The 21,079-nt window shown below is 39.2% G+C and overlaps 1 protein-coding gene across 2 annotated transcripts in view; it reads right to left on the reverse strand.

The window, feature by feature from the left end:
• Positions 1–21,079, reverse strand: part of Fam135b (family with sequence similarity 135, member B) — a 270,508-nt gene that overhangs the window by 126,568 nt on the left and 122,861 nt on the right. For both annotated transcript variants that reach the window (NM_001427631.1, XM_087557413.1), the window contains 1 exon segment: positions 2,683–2,762. In NM_001427631.1, coding sequence (NP_001414560.1) covers positions 2,683–2,762 — 80 coding nt within the window.

Here is a 21,079-nt window from a genome sequence, read left to right on the forward strand (position 1 = left end):
ACCCCCAGTGAACGTGATTGTTGGGGGGAGGGCAGCAATGGGGGGAGGATGGGGAGGGGAACACCCATAAAGAAGGGGAGGGGGAGGGATTAGGGGGATGTTTGCCCAGAAACCAGGAAAGGGAATAACACTCGAAATGTAAATAAGAAACACTCAAGTTAATAATTAAAAAAAATAAAAAATAAAAAAAACAGAAGAAGTCTTGAGTGCTTCATTCTAGCTGAGGCCTCAGGTAACACTAGACACTAACACCCATCACTGAAGAGTTCACCTCACTTGAAAAATCAAGCAGAATAGGCCACTGTTTTTAGCACCAAATTTTGAAATTATTTGCAATGTAGACACACAGAAGAATGTGTTGTAATTAGAAAATTCTCCTTGAAAGAGAAATAAATCAGCCCTATGTCTCTTGCCCATGAAACCTTCTGATTATAAGTTCCTGCCAGCATGTTTGGCATTCTGGTCTCCACAGCATTTGAGTACAGAGGTCAAGGCCATGAGAACTGCATCATAGTCATTGCAAACTAGACTAGGAAGGAAAGGAGCTTTAACCTCAATGTGTGTGTTTTACTGGTTTCCTTTGTCTTTGCAGCTCCATCTCCGTTGCTTCCTTCTCTGTGGGCTCCAAAAGCTCCTGCGTACCCAGCAGCCTCTAGCTCTCACAGGCAAGACTGCTGGCTCCAGAGAAGGTATATCAATGAAAGGAGCTGAATTCATGCTGCCAAGAACATCAAAGCGGAAAGAGGCCAAGTCCACACTGGCCTACAGATGGCTCTCATCAATCAGTCAACTCTCCCACCTCCTGCCCCACAGAATTTTGTTTTGATTTTAAGAACAAGACCTTGGCTCATAACTCTTGACTTATGACCTCTCTCAGCGCAGACCTGTGGACCCTTACTTTATGGCTATTCCCATCACAACACACTTGTATTTACTATCTCTATAAAACATGTGTGTTGTATATCATCTCCGCAAACAGAGAAAGACATCGTAGAGGTGAATGTCTGTCTTCAGATTTCCAGTGAGGAAATAAAGTCCAAGTGCTGATCATTTACCTCAGAATTCACACAGTCGGTTTCTCCAAAGCAGGACCCATGAATCCTGCTATCTCAGTGAGTATCATGGGTTAAAGCAGGGAAGGAAGAAACAGTACAGGATGGGAAAGGAGGAAATGGTTCCTAAATTACTCTACTGAATGCAGTATAGATGGTAGTAGAGTATGAAACCTCCTCTCCTCATCTGCAATACACGATTTGCTCCCAACAGAGGGTACGGACAAGAGAAATATCTCCGGAACATAGTGACTTAACCAGTAAACTAACACCTGCTCAGCTCAGACTTGAGAAAGAGGCAGGTGGCCAGCTGAGTCTCTCTATCGGCCTTGAGTTAGAGGAATAATTGCAAACCTTCACTTGATGTCTATGCATCGCACTTGTGAGGTCTCAACTGTGCATGCGTTGACTCACCTAGATACTGTCGCCCTGTTCCAAATGGGTTGGATGAAGTGGGGCTGTGACCAGCACTATTCCACATCTCATTTCTGACAATCAGGGTGACTCTTACTTCTAAGGGTGAATGGGTACTTTGAGGTTTTCCTTTCCTCCACTTCCTTCCTCTTCCTCTGCCCTGAAGGCAGAGTCATTTATTTGTTGGAAAAGGTGGTTCTACCAGATTTGCTTCTGAATTACCCTGTATTTCAGCTAGTTAGACTTTTATGTGGTTTTTTGTTTATAGGATACATTGTTTCTCACTCAGCCCTACAGACTGGCTTCTTAAAGCCAGGGGTTCCCATTTAGTTCTCAAGCATCAAAATTAGGATTTGGGCTTTGCTTGGTAGTCTTTTTCCACTGGGTGTGAAAGGTTCTTTAACAGGCCTGATCACGGCAAACATGGCAACGACAGGTTTTGTCCTATCTTTCCTTTCCTTCTCCCTTGCTAAAAATCACTAAATTAAATTCCTAAAGCCAGCCCCTGAAGTCCATTCCCTTATTTGGCTACCTACTCATTGCTGAGACAGAAGACCAAGGTCCAGCAATCAAACTTCATTATTTCACTACACTGGCTTTCCATTTAATCAAGACTTAACAGTTCACTCCAGCACAGTCTTCCCCCTTTTCTCATTAAAAACCCGCTCCTGAAAAAAAAAACATCTGCTGCTGCTGCTGCTACTGCTGCTACTGCTGCTGCTGCTGCTTGCTCTCTGCCTTTGCCCAGTCCAGAGGCTGCCTCCCAGAGCTTGCCCCTCCAGGTTAATATATTTCCTTTGTGCTGTTAATTTGGTGTCTGCGTAGGTCCTGTACAGACTCTGAGGGGCCAGCATCCTTTACAGCATGATGACGTTCATATCCATTATTGTACCTAGAAAGTTCTAGCACAAATGCCTGCTTACTTGGTTCCCTGAACTCACAACAACAGGCTTCCCCTTGCCTATCTTCTGGATAAGGCTTTTCGTCAATTTCATCCAGACACGACTTTAATCAATCTGCAGCAGTTTCCACCAACTACCAGTCACTCCCGAGAATGATTTTTCTTCTGCCAAGTGTCCTTAACAAATAACGCTGTTCACACAGAGCCACGTCCAATCATTGGTCTGCCTTTCCAGAACTCACTGGCCCAATGAATGACAGTAAGTGTTGCCACACCATGACACACAAGGAAACAGGAGGGCTGCTTTCCACTCACCTGTCTGTCCAACAATGGAAGCACTCAGTCTATGTGGGATCCTTGAAGACACTTTCAAGGTCACTCGGATCTGGTAATACCTACAAAGAGAACAGAGACCAGGCCATGATGATATGACTACTTAGTGTGCCTTCTACAACTATTTTGGCTTCATTACAGAAAGCCATAGGAAACCACTGAAGGTCCTAGATGCCCTGCAGTTATCTGGAAGAAAAAAAAAAGGTTACATTTTATTGGAGCAATTGAAGGAAAAGGGACGGGACGGAGAGAGAGGCAGGAAATCACACTTCAAATCACATAAGACTGAGCAAGGTTTGAGTTGATTGAGTTGATGCCAATACAGAAAAGAAACAAATGGGTAGTGTGACAATCAGAATATAGACAGGTTGTTGCTCTTGTTGTGTTTGCTTTTTTCATCTAGAAAAATCAACTGTCACAGGAAGATCCTACAATGTAGGACTGGAAATCCATATATGAACTGATTTGCTGACTTGTAAAACATGTGTGTGTGCTTATGAGTGCACATCCCTCTTCGCCTCTCTCCTTGTGACTTGTAGAAGATGGGTCATCATTTTATGTATACTGCTGACCATTTTTCCCAGTGTAGTATTTTCTTGTCTTACCATAATTTTGTTCCTTCACATCCACATTTGGTACTCCTATAAGGCTCCTAGGCTCTTGGTAACCTCTCCTGTGTTCCCCTTGGTGCTTTGCTATTAATAATCTTTGAATTCGTAAGCACTTGAGAAACATAACTGTCCTCTCCTTTCACATATCTCAAACCCACAGTGAAGTAAAATGTAAATCAGACAAGGTGAACCGTAAGTAAATGGACCATGAACCAGATCAATGCTCCCATGGCTCACTGTGCTCTTAGCTGGGGAGTCTGTACCACTATGTCAGGGGCATCAGGAATAGTGATAAAATATTGCTGCTGAAGGCCTTAAGTGTGATGTTGATGTATACACTACGAACAAAGGACATGTGGTCCTCAGAGCACTGGCCATGGCTATATGACTAGAGTCTGGGTGATAATTTTGAGCTGGCTGAGTCTGACTCTATCATGCAATTTATGAAATTTCTCTGACATGTGTGAGCTGAGTGATTTTCAATCTATGGTATAATTTTGTGAACCTACTGTGAAAATTGAGAATTAAAATATCAAAAAAGTCACCTAAATGAAGGGGAAATATCACAAAAGAAAAATAAAAGAGGTCATTACCTGGCATGACTTCTGCCTCTAAGGAGTGGACTACTCCATGTTTATGTTTTCCTATTCTTTTCCTCAAACACAAGGAAAACTCCAAGGGTACAAAAGAATCACAAGAAGACAAAGATGGGGAGACACAAGAACTAGGCACTCTGAGAGAAAGAAAACCGTGGTGATAAATTTCCAGTCTTCCATTTTTACCTCCTATATCCTAAACTGGATATTGGGAAATTTTTTATCTGTCAGACCAGAAACACTAATGACTAGGCACACACACACACACACACACACACACACACACACACACACACACACACACACTGAAAAGACATAACAAAACAGAAAACCCTTAGATAACTGCTGTCTGCCTCCCACCAGTGACAGAAAAACAGCAGCACCTCCACACACAGCAGACATTACACATTCCAGGTTGTAACAAAGCTCTACCTTGATCCTTAGCTGAGAACAGAATTCCATCTTCACTGGGATCCAGACTTACATCCTGAACAGATGGTTTTAGTGGGGACAGTAGAGAGAAGCTGGAATCCACATTCCAGTCACCACCAATTGGAATATAAATGCACCACCAACATTTGTTTACTTGTTTTTGAGAATTTCATGCAAGGATAATGTGCTGGCATCACTTATCTTTCTTCCAACTCCTCCCATGCTACACACACACACACACACACACACACACACACACACACACACACATTGTGAAAAAAAGCATTTTCTCAACATGTTTTCTTGAAGCATTTGAACACCTGCAGGCAAAACAATAATTACAAACAAACCTCAAATTAAATCTTCCACCTCACACAAAATCTGTCTCCAAACTGGTCTTTCACTTACATGAAAAACACAAGCCTGTGAAGACAACATCTACACAACTAATTTAACACGGCGAAGTTTAGCTGGTGCCTATCTAGAGCCCTACTGGCTACTGGTCTTGGGAATAGAAGGCACAGTGTACACTACCAAAGGAGAAATGTAAGCACCAACCCAGCTACAAACCCTTCTATCTACAGTGACAGACCTCTTGCAATCTACTCTAGTGCAATGGTGGTGCAAAGCCTGTAGAAGCAACCAACCAACATCTGATTTGATTTAAGACCTACTCCCTGAGATGGTACCCATATATGACACTGTATGTGTCACCAAGAACATGAGATTCAATAGCTCAGGAACAAAGAGGAAAGCATATACTAGTGTTATACAAAGCGAATATAGCAATAGTTGGGGAGCGGAGAACGAACTCAGTGGCAGTTTTGAGGTACCTTTTCTTGTAGTGTCCTGTCAAGGCTTTGTTTTTCATTTTAATATTAATTTTCTCATGTGTTTATTTATTTACTTACCTATTTATTACCCTACAGGTTTTGCATATATGCATGCAATTTCCATATTTCTAGTTTTTTATGGGATTCTTGAGTATGCAAAAGAGTGGGTCTGTGCATATATATCTGTGTCTCGTGCCTCTTAGGCTTTTTCTGTTTGTTTGTTTTGTCCTATTCTGGTTTTTTTTTGTTTCATTTTATCCTATTACATTTTATTATTTTCCCTTTGAAGTCTGTTAGTTTTCTTATGAGAGATGAAATGGAATAGATCAGAATGGGAAGGATGGGAAAGAGAAATTGGGAAGATTGGAGAGAAAGAAAACCATAATCATAGTATGTCATATTCAGAGTATGTCATGTAAAAAAAATGGGTTTGATTAAACATAATATATAAGTCTTTAATGCATTTAGAAAATATTTTAAATATATTCTCAATGTAGTATTAAGCAGAGTTCTTAGACTCTGAATTCAGAGCACGGCCTATAAAAGCAAACAAGGGTGAATCCGATTTCATTAAAATTAAACACTTTGGTGCTACAGCAAATGCAGTTGAGGATCACAATTGAAGCCTCGGAGGAAAACATTTGCAAATCTCATGTAGATTGCATTTGTTATTTGCGAATGCCATCTTGGTAGGCTCACCTACATGTTAACATTTGTTAACCTTGGATTCAAAGCTATCTCCTTTGTGTTAATACATAGACACACGAAGCTGGCTACAATCAATAGACCCATCTAACATTCAGACTTCAGTGAAGACTGAGGAAATGATCCTGTAGACACACTTGCATTTGCATTTGATACTGTTGTGCTTTTTGTTTTTGGTTGATTTCTTTGCTATAAAACATGCCCACCCCAGGGTGGTGCTATGTGGCTGATCATTGCTCCAAACTCATGTCCCAAATATTAAGAGGAAGTGCATGAAAAGCCCAGGAATTCCTGTCTCTATCTCCCCAGTTCTGAGGTTAGGATTTAGCAAGTTCTGGAGATCAAATTCAGGTCCTTGCAACGCAAGCATTTTCCTGACTAAGGCATCTCCTTGGCCCAGGGTTAAGTACTGAACTGTTGAAGGAAAGAGGTTAATAAAAGGCATTTCCCCTTGGAAGAATCACTTAGTATTTGTTACTTTGTCATAAATTTGTAGAAGTCAAGTACAATAACATTTTACCTTAACTAACTGACAAAGGTTTATTTTATTCTCACAAATGAAGTTTAAAAAAACCAAAAAAATCAAAAATCAAATAAATAAACCAACATTTCACCAAAGGAAGTAAAACCATTCGGTAGAGAATAAAGATCTAGAAATATGCTTTGATTTCTGTTCAGTCTAACTCAAAACAACATATAGATTCGAAACAATCCAGGAAAGAATACAATACCCCTCTTCATTGAGATAAAGAAAACAAAACTAAAATAGACAGAAAATTTCAGACACACAAAGGGTTAAAAGAGGTTTAATAGGTGCAGACATGAGATTTCCTGTTTTCAAATTACATCATTTATAATAATAAACAGTGAGTGGTACTGATGTTAAAAAGTCTTTGACCAGTAGAGTGTATACAAGAGGGAAAAAATGAATATGGAGAGAGCTCAGCTAGTTCTTGACCAAGGACATGAGGAACTCACAGGCATTAAAAAAAAGGAGGAAGATATCAGAATATAACGTAAAGAGACTGTATGTCTAGAAGGGGCATAATGAAATCAGAAAACCATTCAACACTATTCACAGAATTAACTTTGAGTGTAGTAAGGAATTAAACAGAACATAGAACATTTCTTTAGGTGCTTATCTGTCATTTGATATTCTTCAGTTGAGAATTCTTTGTTTAGCTCTGTACCCCATTTTTAATAGGGTTATTTGGCTCTTTGGAGTCTAAATTCTTGAGTTCTTGTAGTTGTTGGATATTAGCCCTCTATAGATATAGGATTGGTAAAGATCTTTTCCCAATCTGTTGCTTGCTGTGCATCCCTAGTCATCAGGGAAATGTAAATTAAAACAACCCTGAGATTCCACCTCACATTGGTAAGATAAAATCTCAGGTGACAGCAGATGCTGGCGAGGATGTGGAGAAAGAGGAACACTCCTCCATTGTTGGTGGGATTGCAATCTGGTACAACTACTCTGGAAATCAGTCTAGAGGCTCCTCAGAAAATTGGACATAGAACTACCTGAGGACCCACCTATACTACTCCTGGCCATATACCCAAAAGATGTCCCAGCATATAACAAGAACACATGCTCCACTATGTTCAGAGCAGCCTTATTTATAATAGCTAGAAGCTAGAAAAAAACCAGATATGCTTCAATAGAGGAATGGATACAAAAAATGTGGTTTATTTACACAATGGAGTACTACTCAGCTATTAGAAACAATGACTTCATGAAATTTACAGGCAAATGGATTGAACTAGAAAATATCATTCTGAGTGAGGTAACCCAATTAAAAGAACACACATGGAATGCACTCACTGATAAGAGGATATTAGCTCCAAAGCTTGAATTACCCAAGATACAATCCACAGACCACATGAAGCTCAAGAAGAAGGATGACCAAAGTGTGGATACTTCATTCCTTCTTAGAAGGGGGAACAAAAATATTAAAAAGAGGAAATATGGAGACAAAGTTTGGAGCAGAGACTGAAGGAAAGGACATCCAGAGACTGTCCCACCTGGGGAAGCATTCCATATACAGTCACCAAACCCAGACAATATTGCTGATGCCAATAAGTGCATACTGAAAGGAGCCTGATACAGCTGTCTCCTGAGAGGCTTTGCCAGAGCCTGACAAATACAGAGGCAGATAGTTGCAGTCAACCATTTAACTGAGAATGGGATCCCCAATGGAGGAGCTAGAGAAAGAACTGAAGGAGCTGAAGGGGTTTGCAACCCCTAAGACCAACAAAAATATCAACCAACCAGAGCCCCCAGAGCTCCTGGGGACCATTCCAAGAGTACACAGGGATGGATGTTTGGCTCCAGCCGCGTATGTAGCAGAGGATGGCCTCGGTGGGCATCAATGGGAAGAGAGGCCCTTAGTCCTGTCAAGAGTCGATGCCCCAGTGTAGGGCAATGTCAGGGTGGAGAGGTGGGAGGGAGTGGGTGAGGGGAGCACCCTCATAGAAGCAGGGGGGAGATAGCAATTTTCTGAAGGGGAAATCAGAAAAAGGGATAACATTTGAAATATAAATAAAAAATCCAATAATTAAAAATAAAACTCAATACCTTAAAACTTGGAAACTCTAAATCAAAACAAATTTGGTATGGACAATGATTTGGCTGTTACTCTGCCATCAAGGGCAGGGGAGATACATAAAAAAGTGGAAGCACAGCAGGCAAAGGGGCTGCTGTACAGCAGAAGAAACAATAATCAGAATGCACAGCATCCTTCTAATGGAAGGGAAGAATTGAAAATCATATACCTGTATATCTGGTAATTGGCGCATAAATACAATATGTAAGGAACTTCTACAACTCAATAACAATAGCGAAACAGCAAAACTCTCCACTTAAGTGTGGACAAAGTACAGTGATTCTTATGCAAAAAAAGTCATAGTAAAACTGTTATTCTGTCCACTTAATGAAAAATATAAAAATGTAAGACATATCAACAAAATGTAGGTAAAAGAGATGAAGAGACATTTTCCAAAAGGAAACAAATAAATAAGTTTGCCAAAGGTTGGATTTGTGATGGAAATTTAAATAGAGACCACAGAAAGATGTTATCTCACATTCCAGGCTCTCAATAGGAGTGAATGAGGATTTGTAAAGAAAGCCCTTGTGTACTGTTGGTGAGAAATCAAATTGTAACAGCAATTATGTAATGCTGGGAGAGTGGTCAAAATACAAGTATTAAATAACCAGAATTGCTTTGGGATATTATGTAATAATCCATTCAACAGGGTGTGTGTGCTTGTGAATATAATCCTTTCACCCTGGGTATGGAAGCAGGAGGAGAAAGAGGAGGAAGAGGAGGAGGAAGAGGATGAGGAGAAAGAGGAAGAGGAGGAGGAGGAAGAGACAGTTCAAACAGAGCTTAGGCTGCGTGGAAAGACTCAAGGGTCAAAAATCAAATCAAAGCCAAGAACAATCTAAATAGATCTCTAACATTTAGGGTGAGCTAAAGAAGCCCATTCCAAGATGATTCCATTGGCAAAATATTCTTGAAAAAAAAAAAGCCAACTAAATAACAGAAGGGGGACTATATATCAGTTATTGCCAGTCGCCAGTCGTGGGGAAAATATGAGAGTGACTGGTGACTGGCTGGATATGCCTCTCCAAAATTAAAATAATAACAACAAAGGAAATCGGAGGTAACTGAAACATTCTGTGTCTTGACTGCCCCTTTAACATCCTGGTTGTGAAAAGCACTACATTTTTTGCAGGAAACTGAGATTGGTTCTGTTTTAAAAAAAAAAAAAGTCCAGATTGATTTTCCCTCTTTTAGGTATTGTCTTGAGAAGTGATACCTTGCATGACCCAGAACTCAGCAGTGTCCTCGCCACATAAAGTCCCTCACTAAATGTGGTTCCAAGATGGTGGAATTTCCAGCCTTGAAAGCTGTTGAGAAATAATTGTATTGCTTTAAAATCCTCAACAATCAGGTATTGTTACACAGCAGAAAACAGACAAAAACAGCTATTAAGAAATATAAATGGAGGAACAGTAACATCACCATCACAGAAAGATGCTTCTCTCATCCAATATCCTAGGTTCATTTCTCTTGCTATGACAAATAGCCTAACAAAAAGTAATATAAGGCCAGAAAGAGTTTATTTGGTTTCCAATTCCAGGTTACCATCCATCATTGAGGGTAAGACAGGACAGGAACTGAAGCACTGGTCATAGTCATGGTGAAGAGGAGAAAGAGACAACAAAAATCCTTGGATCCTTCATCAATTATACTGATGCACAGCTCGCTTTTTTCATTCTATACCATTCAGGGCTCAGCTGCAGAAATAGTACAAGGATGGATCTTCCTACCTCAATTAACAATTAAGCCAATCCTCCAAAGATAGGCCATGGAGGCCCACTTGATCTAAATAACTGTTCATTAAGACTCTCTTCCAAGGTGATTCTGGTGGTGTCAAGTTGACAAATAAAAGGTATTATATCTATAGAATATGTGAGATGTCACAGCCACCAATCACCACAATGTAGAAACATCACTCTGTTCCCAGATCGTACTGTTTGTTAGATAAGGACATTTGATTTCTTCATGAGCCATCTTTAAAATGTTAGATATGTGCTTATAAGTCAATTACAACAGGACCAGCATCAATATCAAAGCTGAAGCAGCAGCATCCATAACCCTAGCATTAGCAGTAAAGCACTGACCACAAGCAGAATGTATTTGTAAGCTAACTCCCTAGAGGCCACTCATTGCAGCCTCTTTCTCCTTGATACAAATGGCTTTACCCATATTTCAGCAATTCCATCATCAATGGAGCTGGCATCAATCCCATCAGCACCATAACCAACTGTCATATTCTAATGATCTCTTGTCTGAGCACATGACACCTCGGTCATTACCAGGAGCTATGCATCAATTTCCTATCACACTGTACTTGGAGGAAGACGGTGGGTGAACTCACGATTTATAAATGACTGCCATTCTAGGACAGAATGATACTAAGAACTTGCACGTATGCAGACCTGTTTGAGTTCCCACGAATCCTCTTTGAAAAATGGCACCATCTCAAGTGCTGAGCAGGAGAAACTGAGCTTTTCAAAAGGTTTGTCCCCTTGTTAAAGCCATGGAACTAGAGGAGGGCAACCAGTGCTCTCCTCTCAAGGAAGAACTCACAGTTTTCTCTTCTATATCTTTGAGCAGTGCCATTTGTCCCATAAATTAGGTTTCTTTTATAATTGGTTTCAAACCAACCTTGAGTGATAGTTTCTTAAAAGCATTTGATCTTAATGAATTTCCTTTTAGAGAATCAACCATCATTTTTAATGTCAAATGCTTTGCAGGTATGAGTTCATGAAGTAATTTTACTTAGGTTTCCTCATTTGTCCCTCTCCTGATGAAATAGAATGTTTAAAAAAACATGTGTTTTGTTTTGTTTTGATAATTCTCTTTTGTTTCATTTGAAGTTTCTGCCAGGTGATAAATCCATAAATGACACCTTCATACGTAACACAGCAGGTGAACTTTTATATCTTAAGGGTATATTTGATGAATTTACCATGATTTCTGTACTGAGTATGAGAAAATTAACATCAAGAAATGAATAAATTCACCCATGTTCACATGGTAAATGATGTATGCAAACTTTTAAGAAGGACATTATTTTGTGTGTAAGTCATCAAATGATCTCAGAGTCAAATTTTCTGAAGAAGATAATGTAAAGCTGCTGTGAAGGACTTGCACTAAGTCAAACCCTTGGAGAACAATGGGGTAGGAGGCTCGATTGAGCATGAAGAGAGGTGTGAAAACACCATAAGGTGTAAAATCAGACATTCTCCTGTTGTTTAAGCAGCCTAATTTGCAGAGCTCCTTTTAGAAACAATGATCTTAACAGTCAATTTTACCAGTTTCCATCAATAAGAGTGGGACTAAGCTCTGTCCCTTTCCTTAATTTGATCCTAATTTTCAGAACCTGAAAATATATTAGTCACAAAAGAATTAAGATTTCAGATGCAAATCAAGCCAGTGAAAAGAAAGTTGGCTTTGAAATCTGGAGATTATTTTGGATAACCAGGCTATAGCCCATCCATTAAGCATATGAGAGGGAGGGGAGAGGGAGAGGGAGAGACAGAGAGACAGAGAGACAGAGACAGAGACAGAGACAGAAAGAAACACAGTGAGAGAAAGGCTCCACCTTGCATTGATAGCATTGAAATATAAAGGGATCTATTTCCAAAAGATCTAAGATATTTTCCTAGAAACTCCAATGAAATATGCAAGCAGCCCTACTGACATCCTATGTTAGTTCAGTGAGAAATATTTCAGATCTCCAGCCTTCATAATCTTCATATGTTATATACCTTGCTTTAACAACTAAGATTATAGGCATCTATATGTTACAACAATGATAGCCAGGCAACCTGTGCAAACTTTCAGATTTCTTAGTCATAACAAAACCAATAAGAATAATGAAATTACCATACAGGACAAATACAAATGAATGGACAACTCAGAATCTGAGTTATTTCCTCTGGGAAGGGGTAGGGCACTCTGTTGTTCTCCCTAGAGACCGTTCTAGAGACCCTGGGTTTAAACCCCAATTCCCCCTCCCGCCAAAGAGCAATTCTAAATAAAGGATACATATAAAAGGTGAAGCTGATCTTAAATGGCATATATATATGCATATATATGTATATGATCATATATATGACACACACATATATATATTAAAAGAATCAAGGTAAACTATCAAAATAAAACATACAAAGACCAATTTTTTAATTACATGGCATTAATATCAACAAAACGCGTACTATAGAAAATGGATCTTTGCAGTTAGTTATTTTTCCAATGAAAACTAATAAAAATGAAGGAAGAATGAGGTGGGGGGAAAGACTGAGAGAATGGAAGAGAAAGAAGAAGAGAGGGGAAAGAGGGGAGGAGTAAGATGAAGGGTACCATGGAACATGCCAGTCCATCTACAAATGGAGTTTTACTGCCAAGATTGAAAAGTGGATATGAGCCCCCATCCATAACAAAGAAGCCATCTCTAATTGACAGCTAAAAGCAAGACAAAAATTAGTTTCTCTTAGTAGGTACTCAAGGTACTCTTAAGAGAAGCCCTAAGCCCATTGGTAGATGGGCCAACACAAAACAATATCTTTGAAGATATTTCTGGAGGTTTCTTTCTCTCATATCTTTTTGTTTTGGATATCCTTTACCTTACTGGTCTTTTGCTTGTATATTGTCACTTCCAGTTTTGTGTTTATAATGATGTTTGCTTGTGTGTATGTAGGTGGAGGGTCCCTCTCTGAGTGTGTGAATTCTTGTGCTTTTGTTGCTATTGTTCACTTGCTTTGTTTTACTCTTGTTCGGCTGTTTGTTTGTTTGTTTGTTTTCCTGTTAGTTTTCTTACGAGAGGGAGAAAAAATGATGTGAAGTTAGAAGGGTGGGGAATAAGGGAAGGAAGACCTAGGAGAAGGTGAGAAAGTGAAACTGTGATCAGAATATATTATACGAAAAAAGTTTCAATTAAAAGAGAAATAAAGATCTAATGATGCAAAATTAATTACTTTCATAAATAATTGAAACATAATTTCAAATTTGATGATTTTCATAACGTCATGAATTCTAGACCTTTATTTACCTCAAGCAGAAGGAACAAAGGGAATAAACCTTATAATAAAGCTGATAATGATATCTACTTTACTTTTGCTGTGAGAAACTACCAGGACCAGGGCAAATCACAGAAGAAAGACAGTACTGGGGCTTGGAATTCTCGAGGGAGCATCTATAATGGCAGAGAGGAAATGGAAGAAGGTGGGCAGAAGAGAAAGCTGCAAGTCTCCTTCTTCAACAACAAATCAGCAGCAAAGAAAGGGAAGCATAAACAGGGTGCGGCCATGGTCTTTCGAAGCCCACCTTCGGTAATATTCTTCCTCCACCAAGGCTCCCGCTGCTGAAAGCTCAACAATGTTCCCAAACAAGTCCAACCACCTGGGGATCAAGTGTTCAACTGTTTAAGCCTATTCATTCATTCAAACTATATTACTGGTAGACAAAAAAAAAAAATTAAGTGACAAAATAAATACGTAGCATAGGTAAATAAAATAAACAAAAATACAAAAAGTAAAAAACTTCAGCACAGGGAAATATTTTATATAATACAGAAAAGTAAGAATGATAGTTAACATCTCATCAAAAATAATTACACATACACACACAAATGTAGAGTGTACTACATGCATTGCATAAAAAGGTACAAGGGAGCACTTAGTGGATGTTCTCCACACAATGAAAATATCTTTCATGGACAAAGACAAAACAAAGATTCTTTCAGAGCAACGAAAGTTAACAGAATCCATTAGCAGCAAGCACGTTCTATCAAGATGTCTCATGCACTCAAATGTTGGGCCATATCTAGAGGCATTGAAGGAAGCTTGTCAGGTGGGAAATGAGAAGGTGCGAGGTGGAAACTGGAATCAGCATGAAGAAATCGAGGGAGACAGGAGGAGTTGGTAGGCATTTATTTAGAAACATCTTTAAAAGTGACTCTTTCCCAATCGAACAATAATATATTTTACTAATAATCACAGAGAACACTTAGGAGTGGAAACAAACTATACATATACTGTGAGTAGCAACTCGTGTTGAAAGATTTCCTCTAGACAATAAAGAGTGACAAATGTATGAATAACTAGTACCAACAGACTCAAGCCAAGAAAAAGATAATAATTCAACCAGGAAGATAAAATGAAATATAAGTAAATATTCTTTTTTTTAAAGATTTATTTATTATATATAACTACACTGTAGCTGTCTTCAGACACACCAGAAGAGGGCATCAGATCTCATTACAGATGGTTTTGAGTCACCATGTGGTTGCTGGGATTTGAACTCAGGACCTGTAGAAGAGCAGTCAGTGCTCTTAACCACTGAGCCATCTCCCCAGCCCAAGTAAATATTCTTAAAAGTCAGGAAAATATGTAAAAGAAAAGGAATCAATTTAAATATAAATAAAGAGAAAACAGCAAGAAGGGAGATCCAAACTCAGTCACACTGAAAGCCATGTTGCCTGCACAGTACAGGTAATGAGAACAGATACAGACTGTGTGGACAAGTCAGCATAAGGTAAGTGAAAAGAAGCGAACCTACTCTCACTGTAAAGGTGAAGGTAGGTGAAAAATAGAAGTTTGGAGTCCAATAGGAGTTCACAGTTTCTCTCCTATGAAGAACACACTCAAGGAGGTATCAAGTCTTGAGCAAGGTCCAAGTTAAGTCTCTATGTCAATCTACATTGCTATCTTATCAATTCTTCATTCAAACTGGAAATCCTCCACATTCCTGGACTTTTTTTTCTATCATGTTTGCCTCGCAAATCTATGCACTGAGTTATCCTCTATTCTCAAGTGTCTTGTTACTAAAAGGGTGAGCTGCAATTACAAGAGTGAATTCTGCAGGTTAGTTTCATTCTTCATCGTGTATAATATGTGCAACATGTGGTACTCACTTACTGGTGACAACCAACAGTTGTCTAGTTGGACTGAAGATCCATTCCATAGGAAGAAAATCATGCTGGTACTAGAAACCTAGTCAGCTTTCAAGGACTAATGAGGAAATACTTTATTTTACTTTATTTATCAGTGGTAGAGAGGATCTTGGAGCAGTGGGGTCAGGAAAACTGTAGTTAGAATACATAGTGTGAAAAAAAACTATTATCAATTGAAGAAAATAGAAAAAAAAAGAATTTACTCCCACCACTTTCTGAGACCAGTATAACTCCTTATATGTTCTAAACCTTATCCACGTACCCACAGGTAAGTGTAGATACTACCCCTCATGAAAGAAGCCCGTCTTTGCAGCAAATGGAGACCATTAGAGAAAATCACAAATGGGCATAGCACTGAGATCAATAGATCATGAGACGACCATGCCAATAAATACATCTACATCACAGCTTCTGCATCAAAGAACATTATAGACAAGTGGGCTGAAAAGAATGTAAGAGTGACCCAGTATACCTGGAAGTCAGCTGTGAAACAGTCTCTTCCAGAAATGGCTGCATAAACAAGACTGAAACAATGGTTAATATCACTAGGCATGTTCACAAGACAGAATGGGAAAACTGCATGGGGTCTCATTCCTGGACAAAGAACAGTAGGCAGAGCTAATGATAGGTAGGGGCTTTTCACGGGTATGAGCCTCTGTATGGGTTGTCCAAAGCAACATGGTGAGCTCTGAAACCATATAAACACAAACAACAAAAACATAGTCTACAGGTTGTATTTATATATTCCCACACATATGTAACAGTAATAAATAAAAAGAAGACTATTAATGAGAATATCAGGGCATGGGAGCAGTTGAAGAGAAGGCACCCAAGAGGAGCTTGAAAGAGGAGAGGGGGGGAGAAAATGATGCAGTTCTATTTCAATTAAAAGCATTACAAAATAACTAAAAAGAAGAAAAGGTCGTCTCTGGAGAAAGATGCTCACAGGGTGAGAGAGCAAACATTAGGGTCCAAGCTGGAACCTGAAAATCTACGTAAAATCTAGGTATGGCCATGCACATCTGTAACCTTAGAATTGACAGAATAACCAGGGCTGTAGCCAGCCAGACAAGCCTACAAGATGGGAGCTTTAGTTTTAAGAGAAAAAGACAGAGAATGATAGAGCAGGATACTTGATCGTCTCCTCTGACATTTACATATATATGCACAGGTGTGTGCCCACAGATAAACATAAGACATACGAGCATACACCATATGCACATAACTGCCACTCACACACCACAAAAAAAATTGGATGAAATAAAATAGCCAACAAATATAAGTTTACAGCTGGTGATGAGAGATCTGAGTCGTTGGCAATAAATAAACATTTGTTCAATTTGGTTGTTTGTTTAATGGGATGGCTATAGAAGCTCATTAGCACAGTTACTGCATTTTTAAGTGGCTTTCCCCTCACCAGGCAGGAGTGTATTGATTGTGCACAACTTCACGCTCTTTGACTTCAAGTTGTTGTGTTGAAATTGACTATGGCGGGAGGAGGATCCACAGCATGTAAACAGACACACTATACAGCCTTCTTTCAAAAGAAAGGGTTTGAGCATTTATCTGCAGAATACTGCTTCCTCTCCTACATCAGTGCTACCACTATGGCATTTTATAATGAAAATAAATTTGAACTCACATACAGTAAATAACTAGAATAACGCTAAGAAAACTACTGCTGAGCCTTTAAAGAAAATATTTTATTGCTCAGAAAAAAAAAAGGTCATTGAATACAGTGATACAAATTGGTCTCTTGAGACACTTCTATAAGCTAGAAGGAAGAATGGTCATGCCAACGTGTGTCTTTTGACTGTATACTTAAAGTGACCTCATCTTTGCCTCCTTCCTCATTCATAAGTTAAAACAACCACAGCAATGACAATAGTTGCATGTTTCATTTTGTTTTGTTTTCCTGGCAAATTGTCTGAATTATGAACTCTGATTGTTTAGCAAATAAACAGCATTTACTTTTTAGAGCTGATACAGAAGTTGAAATAAATGTGTAAATCAAAACTGCTTCAGCATATATTGGATATTATTATCATTACTGTTAGCCTTGCTTTCAAATCCAGTATGAGCCGAAACAAATGTGTGTACTTGTAAAGGAAGATTCTGCAAGGAACTTGTATCAGACAGCAATTGGAGTTGATATGCACATGTATAACTGTATGTATACATAATGTGCATATAATATACATATAATATATACATACATGAACATATATAACTAAAAGAGAAAAGCAGACTCTCAACTTTAGAGTAGGGAAGCATAGAAGCAGTTGGAAGGGAGGAACCTAGGAAGGGCTAGAAGGGAGAAAGGAGGAGTAATATAATTCTATTTCAGTTAAAAGTGTATTTAAAAATAATTAAAATAAGACAATAAGAGCTGGAGAGGAAGATACTCCTTACATGAGCATCAGTGCATTTTTAACTGGCTTTCCCCTTTAAAAAGATTGGGAGTGACTATATATAAATGTTGCTGAGTGCTGGGAAATCGAGAAGAGCTTCCCACCACACATCTCCCTCTGCTGTTTTTATTCCTATTGCCTAGGGGACCTGTTGTTCCTATCTAATGAGTCAGCCAGATGGGAGTTCTGAATTATATGAGTGGGCATTTGTTGATGTTGCTCTGGGACAGTCGCCGGTCCCTTTCCACTCTATCAAAGAGGCAGTATTTGCAGGTATGAGTTTCTCCCGTCCAAGATGCTGGAACATGACGTATGCTCAAAAGATCCTGCTTGCTTGTCCTCACAAAGGAGACTTATGATTTCCTCTGAGTATATGGTGACAGACTCAGGGACCCTCCAGGAAGAGAAGGCAGAAATTTGTAAGGGAGGGAGGGATTATATATCTGAATTTTAACAGGATTTTCTGGACCTGACAATGCACTTGCATATATGAACTCATGGCTCACAACACCTGCAACTGCTTGCACAAGACTTGCACAAAACTAAACCAGCCCAAATGCTGGCAGGACAGAAGACACTCACAAAGTCTCACACCTGTCTGAGGAACTGTCAACTAATAGATACTGAAGGAGGGGGAGACAATTTTCTCCAGTAATGAGGCCCCTGAGAGGTTATCTATGCTCTAATACTTGGTTTTATACCCATGCACACACAGGCCTCACTAAATTGACTGGCTATTTATCCAAAATCAGAATTTTAAAAGTGAGGATACAAAGTTGAGTGGACAATGAATAGAAGTGTGAGTATGGAAAAAATTGGGGTGAATATGATCAAAATATATACTATATGAAATTTTCAAGTAATTAAGAGAATAGTTTCTTTAAAAAATACCGAGAGAGAGAGAGAGAGAGAGAGAGAGAGAGAGAGAGAGAGAGAGAGAGAGAGACTGGGAGAGAAAAATGGAGGGGGTAGATCAGGAATTAAGAAAGAGAGAATGGGGAGTTGGATCTGATCGAAACACACTATATGCATGTGTGAAATTAGCAATAAAGCATTTCACTGGAAAACCAAAATGAGCCGCAGTAGAAGCAGACCTTCAAGTAACTTGCACAGCTTGAGATGACACGGGTAATTTAAAACCTCAGACCAGAAAATCTGCCTTGCAATCTCATACTGTGATGGAGGTCTCTGCAGGGAGAATTTTTTTAATTGACAAATCCAGAATACACAACCAGTTCTAAGCAGAAGGTGCAATGAGAGTAAACACAGCTCACATATATTCTATGGAAAAGGATATGACAGAGCCCATGGTTCCAGCGCTGACCCACACAGATCCGTGCTAAATGCTATGTTTGTCAGTGACTAATGCTGCACGACCTGAGGCGATTCATTCTGTGTCTCTGAGCATTGGTTTTTCTCACATTAAAAATCAATTGCTCCAAGAAACAAATGAAGCAATATAGATAGAACACCTGGCACTGTGTGAGAGACACCATCTGTATCAATTCCTTCAGAATCTATAATTACACTTATTCTTCTAGGACACAAGACAGGCTTATGGTGTTTGCTTGAGAGACACAAAAAGGGCAAAGAATGCCTTAAAGATTTGCACGGCCTGTGTGAGAATTCTTGCCCCACCATCCAACCCATCACCCCACTGTATTTGGATACAACTTGGGTTTAGAATATAGAGAGGATATTACATAACCACAAAACTCCTGTCACTTTGCAGATCAGGGAGCTTGTTACTTTCAGACACTCCCCAAATAACAAGAATAGCTACAGTATTAAAATCAGCCTGTGACAGGGACCATTGCAGATGTTTTAGGCACAAGGTTCACATTCTATGTGAATAATATCCATAATGGTATTCAGTGTTGTATCATTATGGTTGTAGGAGACAGGAAATCCAAGTTAAAAGTGCCTTACTCACAGATATGCACCCCACAAGAAGAACCAGAATGCAAGCACGTGACCAGGAACTTCAATGATGAAGAGATTCTTAAAATTGCTCTTAATACATGCATCGTAGAAACCAGGTGAATGGCATCAAAATACCATAGTGACTTAAAACTGTATGAAGATCCCAAGCACTGAAAATCATAATAAAAGAAATGGGAGAGGCCATTCTAAGTTCTGTATTGAATTCAGCCATAGCTCTAGTGAGTCATCTGTAAAATGACCAATGCTGAGGACATAACAATAGAACGTAGAACACAGAAAGGTGCATGAAAGTGACTGCCTTAAGGAGGTCAATGCAAATTAGACAAAGACTGCATTACTAACCTAAGAAGACCCCCCCAAGATCCCATCAAGGTGAGAAGACTAGCTGTGTTAACAGAGTGGTAGAACAGGAAGATACATCTTCAGAAGAGGTGAAATTAGCCCAATTTCAAAGAGATTATAAGGTTAAATGTTGCTAAATAATCATGGGAAATAAGAACAGACCTCACATTACGTGAAGTAGCAGCACTACCCAAAACCTCAAGTGCAATGAAAAAAAAGACAGGGATTCTGGAGCAAATAACACTGTCAATGTCAAGTTTTCATCAGCTACTTACTGGATGCTGCCTCAGGGGAGAAGGACCTGGGTGTGTTCAGTATTTCTACATCCCCCAGTGGGCCATGGTGCTAAAATGCAGACTTTGACCCACAGACATTGAGATCTGGTTCAGTGACGCTCTATAATGAAATTGTACCCATGTGGCAAAACTTTAGGCTTTGAGTTCTTGAGGCTTTGACTTACTGGTGGACTAAGGTCACAAGTGTAAATTAGTATGGGTAGAGCTCACATGCCAACTTGATTCACCCATAAAGTGAAGAAACTGGAAAAATGAGGACAAGTTCAGTATAGAGAACAGGATAGGGAATGAGGAAGAACCAATGGTTAAGTCCTTTCTCAAAAAATAATTGTAGCATTACCATATAAACTATGACAAAAGACAACTTCTACTATGGAATGGTAATGTGTAGATTATTGGCACTAACTGAAATCACACAGCTTTATTTGATAATCTGTTATACCACCTCTCAGATTTTACCTTTGAAAAATTCCTCAGTTTCTGTGGTGGTTTAAATATATTTGACCCAGGGGGGAGTGGCACTATTAGGATGTGTGTGGCCTGGCTGAGGAAGTGTGTCATTGTGGGAATGGGCTTTGAGACCCTTCTCCTAGCTGCTTGTTCATCAGTTTTCTCCTGTTTGCCTTTGGAACAAGATGTAGAACTCTCGATGTCTCCAACACCATGCCTGCCTAGACACTG

Source organism: Rattus norvegicus, chromosome 7 (genome assembly GCF_021556685.1).
Source record: "Rattus norvegicus strain SHRSP/BbbUtx chromosome 7, alternate assembly SHRSP_T2T, whole genome shotgun sequence".
Taxonomy (NCBI): Eukaryota; Metazoa; Chordata; class Mammalia; order Rodentia; family Muridae; genus Rattus; species Rattus norvegicus.